At 40.8% G+C, this 6,925-nt stretch overlaps 1 protein-coding gene across 3 annotated transcripts in view; it reads right to left on the bottom strand.

Annotated features, from left to right (window-relative positions):
• Positions 1–140: 140 nt before the first annotated feature.
• Positions 141–6,925, bottom strand: part of LOC116397681 (MOB-like protein phocein) — an 8,227-nt gene continuing 1,442 nt past the window's right edge. Inside the window, exons 2-9 of one of the 3 annotated variants that reach the window (XM_031873333.1) lie at positions 6,074–6,229; positions 3,655–3,717; positions 1,936–2,036; positions 1,385–1,427; positions 960–1,046; positions 792–871; positions 526–637; positions 141–357 (exon numbers count right to left, since the gene is read on the bottom strand). In XM_031873333.1, the coding sequence (XP_031729193.1) occupies positions 223–357; positions 526–637; positions 792–871; positions 960–1,046; positions 1,385–1,427; positions 1,936–2,036; positions 3,655–3,717; positions 6,074–6,229 (777 nt within the window). In that variant the 3' untranslated portion in view covers positions 141–222. Of the gene's footprint in view, positions 358–525; positions 638–791; positions 872–959; positions 1,047–1,384; positions 1,428–1,935; positions 2,037–3,654; positions 3,718–4,240; positions 4,346–5,556; positions 5,781–5,871; positions 5,962–6,073; positions 6,230–6,925 lie in introns of those variants that run through there. The other 2 variants (XM_031873331.1, XM_031873332.1) reach the window with 2 other exon arrangements.

The following is a 6,925-nucleotide window of genomic DNA, read 5'->3' as shown; positions in this document are numbered from 1 at the left end:
CTTCCTTTGAGATAGACACAGGTGACGAGGGGGGAGGGACATGGACAGTGTTACTAGACATGAGTCACACTGTAGTGTGTGTGTGTGTATATATATATATAGATATATATATATATAGATATAGATTTGTGTGTGTACTGTATATGCAAGGTGTGTGTGTATGTGTCTCGTGTGTGTGTGTGTTACATGTGTCTCCCTTTGTGGCAGCAGCAGCTCGTGTCTTCAGGCCTCGCTCTCCCCGGCTGACGAGGTGTTCTGCACTTCCTCCTCCAGAATGGGCACGATCAGGTTGTCCTTGGACATCAGGTTGTATTTCATAACGAAGCGCGTGAACCGGTGACACAGGAACGTTTCATTCTGTACACAGAGACACACGGCGCAACACGTTCAGTCCTGCGTCCTGATACATAGAAAGTCATGTGAGGGGCTATTATTTACTAGCATAACAATTTTTTGACAAGACACCAAAATAAAAGCATTTAAAAAGGTGCATTTGGTTCATAAGATGTCACCAGAGAAACCTACCTCATACTTGTCAAATATCTGGCGGTGATGGAAGTAGGCATGAGAGAATATCCTATAGATGCGACGACAGACGGAGCCCAGCTTGGCCACTGATGACTCCTTGATGCTCACCCTACGAAGACAAACGGTGGCAGTGTGAACTCACGTCTATTTGAATGTGAGGCGACAGCAAAGACCCACTCAATAAAGGAGTTGGTACGCATCAAATGAAGTGCTTGTTGGATCACTGAAGAGCATCGAAAACACAGAATCGGGGAGCGACTGACCTGCTGGGGAAGTATTTGTTGCTATTGAGAAGACAGGCAGCTCCGTCCAGCGTGTGCCTGGTGTAATCAATGGCAGGGCACTGAGGATGCAAAACACACAAAAAGATACCGTTTCAAACTGTTGATGACAACCAAGTGATCTTTGGGTGAAGCGCAGGCCTGACTCACCTCTTTGGGTGTCTTGTGGGCAGCACATAGAAAGATCCACTGCTCTGTGGCCGTCATCTGGGTGCAGGTGTCTGGATGGCACTCACTCTGAAATAAAATGAATAATGAACACACCGTTAAACCACTCGTTAGAAGGAAGGACCTACCTGTCCGTTCATAGCTTTCATCAATGTGTGATGTTGGACATGATACCTTCCTTGGACTACTTCCTTTGACTAATTTCCACTAGTAGTTGTGAAGACTTTGTACACAGATTCTTCCACTAAACTCATTTAGGTGTTCCCCTCAACAGCTTTAAAGCGTGTGTTCCTTTAAAAACGTTAAATTACATCTCATTCAGACGTTTGCGTTTGGTATTGACACAAGTTTGTGACAACAATCCTTCGATCCAAGTATCCTCACATCTGGTGAGTTCGATGACTTACCTGCAGTTTTACAGCTAGTCCATTGAGCTCCAGGCAGAACTGCCTACAAAGAGGACGGAACGAGAGAAGAAATTAAAAATACATACTTCAGCTTCATCTGTATTGGCCCCCACTCTCCTGCTCATAATCTATCCATTCCTTCCATAAACCCCAAAATGTCCTCATAAGTGGACAATGTTTGACACCCACAACCCCTGGACATCAGAAGTGTTCTCATATATCTCTAAACCAAACAACAACACACAAACCCATTCATAGTCATATGTGGGGAACCAAGCATTTATCTTTTTATTATTTTGGGTGCTTGATGATATTCAGTAAAGGGTCCACTGCAACATGACAGGCTTGTATTTAAAGTATAGGACTGAACGTTACTCTCTACATAAGGAGCCTGTAATTGTCTACTTGTATTATATTTTTCCTTTCTTTATACCGTTAATGTGGTTTTGTTGAATTGTGCAAAAATTAATAAAGAAAGTGTTCAAAAATAAATAACTCCACAGCCTGCGTTGACTCAAAGAACAAATGAAAGAAAGTGTTTGTGAACATACCTGAGGTGTTCATACTTCCACACGCCTTCATCCTGACCCTCCGGAGGCTCCAGGATTTTGTCGATATTGGAGCAATCTGATCTAATGTTCTGCTGAATGTACTGAAAACAGAGCCATCAAACAACACGTTTCAATAGAGACCGTCACTCACCCACAGCAACATGATCTTCACCTTTATATAAGCAGAACACAATGTCTGTGGTAACTGTAGGCTGTTTGTGGGAAACTGAAATAAAGCTCAAGTTTTACATGTAAAACATTATCCCATGAAGGCTAAGTGACTGAAGGTGATTTCCTGGAGTCTCATTTATAAAAACACAACCACATTCAACCATAAACGGTCAATGAAAGCACCGTATGAATGTTGATGCATAGAAGTAAGCTGCTGATCAATGGGTCTTTACGGTGAATCACAGAAACTACCGAGGGGAAGACGAAGACAAGGATTTCTTTAAGTGTCACCGCAGTATTTATACGTTTACAGCAATCGCACTGATTAATTCCAAAATGATCGCGAAAATCTGTGTTATCAACCACTCTGATTAAAAAAGGAAGTTTAATAAGTGAACACAATTTATGTATTTATTAATTCATGTTTTCTTATGGCATTATGATTAGGACTGATAATGAGAATATGGAGTGACACTTGCATCGGATGTTTTCAAATTGTCTGTGTACAGTATGCTGCATATGTTCCTATTGAATAAACAATAAATGAATAAAGTTGTGTTTACTGCAGAGATTTTAATCACAAAAACTATATGAAAGCTAAGATCGTACTTGGTGAGATCTACACAGTATTAGAGGAGTATTTAAACTATTGACGCTCTGCTCTGCAGTTCTAGTTGATGTTATCTTACAGATGATGATAATCAGTTGCCCGTTCTCTCGTCAAGTTTATTTTCATACATCACAACTTTTGCGTGAGAAGTTATAAATGAGACCCCTAGTCTTTGAAAGGTCCATTACCATTAAGGGTAGTTTCATATTTCTCACAAGTTCTCACAAAAAAACACATGAACATTGAGACGCTTAGTACAGTGAAGCAACATGATTACAGCAACTGTACAGCGATTGTTGTTTGTGAAGAGATCCCATCACGGCTCCAATGTGGGAGATCCCATCACGGCTCCAATGTCAAAGATGGGGGGGGGGGGGGGGCAACATCAACAGTCCTCCAAATATTCATATATAAAGTTCAGCTGAAGCTACTACGACCTTACAAGACATTAGATCCACAGTTGGATCCTCCTCAAATCAGTGGAAATCTTCCAGAGTTAGTGTTAAAATTCCCTCTTTTTGTTTCCTTACTGAGCTGCAGTAGAATAATATTTTAAAAAAAGACTATTGACCTTAGGAATGCATTATATTTACTGAAAGACGACTGTGGACGTGTCCCCCATCGCTTACATTGGAACAGCTTTAGGAAGGGATTTATTCATGGCAAGTTTAGACAGGAATGGTTACTACAGCTAACATTCCTCATCGTCGTTGTCGTCTCTGTGTACATAAGGGCTTGTGAATATTGTGTTAAAGACACACCTGAAAAAATGTCCTCCCAGCTTGGCAATCATACTCACATTACTACTGATTGTATCAAACAAAGCTCAGATTAGATTGTGTAAGAGGACATTTAGTCATACTTATCGTTGACCAATCAAATGATAAGGTTGCACCACCAGGCATTTCTGGGGAAAACACACACAACATTCAACACACCTGTTGGACAGCCAGGGTGCTGTCCATCTCCTCAAATGATTCATCCTGCCAGTTGTAGAAATCCTAAACATGGAAGGAGTAATTTTAGACAAAGCTGGCATTGTAGCACAAACAACGCTGCCGTTGACTAACAACCTTAACATCGTAATAACACGTATGATACATGGCATGTAGCGTCAAAGAAGCTAACCTGACGCTCATTAGCTGGTTAGATAACGTCGCCTGGGGTGCGACTGCTTCCTGCAATGCTAACAGCTAGAGAGCATTTTATTTTTTAGAGGATCTTGTGTGAACTTCATTCACACCAAATTGGCTGTGTGGTTATATTCAAGCAACAATGATTATCACAAGGAACTCTGCAATACAGAGCAAACGCCATTTAAGTTAACGTTACTCCAGGAATTAGACGGGGACCAAAAAAGCTAACCGTTAAGCTAGCTGGCTATTTCCAGGTCAGGGCCTTCCTGTATGTTGTCTGAGACCTAAATTAAAGGTAAACCAACACGACTCTAACGAGCCAGCATCGCCGGGTTGTGCTGGGTGATTTGCAGGAGTGTTGAAGTGTTTTTGCGGGGTGAAAACGCACCTTTGCCTTGGTTCCAGGCCGATTCCTCCTGAGAACTGCAGTACCCTCCGCCATGACCATCTCGACAGAATACCCGGATGTTCGTCAGCCGCTGCGTTGTAGCAGCTGACAGAATACCCGGATGTTCGTTAGCCGCTGCGTTGTAAGCAGCTGACGAGGATGTGAACCTGAGCGCGAGGGAGAAACATTTTTATTTTAGGATAAGAGTGGTTCACTTTGACTAAATACAAATGTATTGCTTGCTAGTGGTGTAAAGTAACTACTTTATTACACATATGATGTATTTGTACTCGGTGGTGAAGGAAGCATTCAGATCCTAATACTACACTGTAAAAATACTGTTATAAGTAAAAGTCCTGCATTGAAAATATTAGGTATTGAAATTTTAAAAAATAGGACTACTCAATGCAGTACATTTTATAGTGTGGGATTTTTATATCGTATTAGGTATCATTTGATTTCTGTACAATGTTACTTAATATAGCTTTTTTTTATTAAACAAGGCACATCTTTGCATGTGACAACAGCTCATTCATTGCACTTTACTGAACTTAATACAATTAAAAACCAGACTGACACTTTACCATCTTTGTACTCGTTATGTCTCTTTTTTAAACTATTTTTTATGAAAATTGTTTCTCCTGTATACTGTAGGCTAAATGAAGAGATTTACAAGGCAGTTCTCCTTTATTAACGGTTGTCAGAATAAACAGAGATCCCAGAGGCGTTTTAATTACACATCGCAGGAGCCCACCGGTTATGTAAATAGGATAAAATGTCTTTGCCTTAAAAGCTCAAAACAGATTAATCTGGACATGACAGTAGTTTAGTAAATAGTTAAAATGAGCTCCATCTTATAGCTGCAACACAGAACGCTGGTCTTTCTGGCTCAGTTTTAGAAATAGAGTAAAAGGCACTGGTGTCATATGAAACTAGAAAACCTGAGGTTTGGCTAAGTTTTGTTGAGGGCCAAATTACATTTATATACAGAAATACTGTTTTAGCTTATCTTATTTGTAATAGAGTACTAGAATATAATACACAATGCAGCAGTTACATTCTTCAGAAAATCAGATCGTCATCAAATTTCCATTTTATTATATACTATAAATTAGGCTTTAATGTATGCAAGGCTAGAGTTGTAGTTGTTTGTTTTATATTAGAAAGATTAAGTGAGATATATTGGTTCATTCATTGATAGTGAAAAGCTACAGTGAACCTTGACTTTAAAGTATTCAACAACCTGTAATTAAATATCCACTGCTAACTTTTCTTTTATTAACAATATAAAGTCATGAGAAAAAAAAAAAAAACAGTAATCCGCAGTTCACCTTTATTATTGTAACAAAATGCGATTAGAATTATTTACAATTGCAATAACATAGAAAAAAGAAAAATAGACATGAAAGTGGCCACTTCATTTCTTCTCTCCGGGGCATGATGACGACAGGGACTCGACACGATCTACAGCAACAACAAAGATGAAGACTCATTCGACGTATTTACCGAGAATGTCCCCATCACGGAACAGGAAATAGTCCTGGAGGATAGAAGGAGAAAACAAGAAATTAAAACAAGGAAGGCACACGGGGAAACAGATCTGAACAGAGCCAGTAGAACGTGTACTGCACCTTGTCGTCCAGACTGACTTTAGTTCCACCGTACTCTGGTAGGAGTACTTTCTCTCCAACCTTCACGCTGACTGGCAGAACGTGCCCTTTCTAGAATAAAACATCACACAAATACTATAAAACCACACACTCCTCATAGCAGATGTGCCAGTATCTAGTAGAAAACAGGCTCTAGCGTCAGGCTCAGTATGGCTCATCTCACCTGATTGAGAGAGCCAGGTCCTACTGCCACCACGGTGGCCTGCAGCACTTTGCCCTGAGCCTTCTCTGGCAGCATGATGCCCCCCTTCGTTACCGTCTCCGCGATAAGGCGCTCCACCAGCACCCTGTCGAACAAGGGGAGGAATTTCCTGAAGGCCTGTAAGAGAGGGAATTATGAAATAACATTTTACTTTTGTTCAATCAACAAATAAAGCCTGTATTTGCTGTAGGAACCCAATAAGGCCACAAGGAGGGGTCTTGAGTCGGAGCATGTGTTACAAAGGGAGGAGGTGGGGGGTGAGGATAAAGAGAGCTTAATAAAAGACTGTGTCGAAACAATAAGTAAGCAGCTCCTCTACACAGAGCAGCCTTTGTGAAGTCAATTATTGCAAAACTCAAGAGTAACGAAAGTCAGCATTTCTTCATTATGTCAAATATTTCAGACAAAGCTGCAGGAGGGGGGAGAAGATGTAAAAGAGCAGCTGCCAACATGTCTGATAGCAGCAGATGTACCAGTGACCTTGGGGGTGAAGGCTGTTTGGGAACGTGTGTGTGTGTGTGTGTGTGTGTGTGTGGGGGAGGACAGGTCCTGGTTTGTTCATGATCGGTAAACAGCCAAAGGAGCTAGAGTTACTTATTCATTGTGACAGTGTAACCCGAGGTAGGGGAGTACCAGGACTACTGATTAAACCCTTTGATGACTTAAAAAAAAAAAAAGGCATATTTAAGTTCTGGGGCAATCACTCACGGTTGGAAATTCCAGTTACAAACAAATACACACCGAGTGATGATAAAAGCCTTGACTGGTGGTGAAACGTCCTCGGGTTTTTTTTAAACACCAAGAGATAATATT

Source organism: Anarrhichthys ocellatus, unplaced genomic scaffold, assembly GCF_004355925.1.
Source record: "Anarrhichthys ocellatus isolate YVR2014 unplaced genomic scaffold, GSC_Weel_1.0 scaffold71, whole genome shotgun sequence".
In the NCBI taxonomy this organism is placed as follows: domain Eukaryota; kingdom Metazoa; phylum Chordata; class Actinopteri; order Perciformes; family Anarhichadidae; genus Anarrhichthys; species Anarrhichthys ocellatus.
Note: the sequence above shows the minus strand (reverse complement) of the source record. Positions and strands in the feature narration are given on the sequence as shown.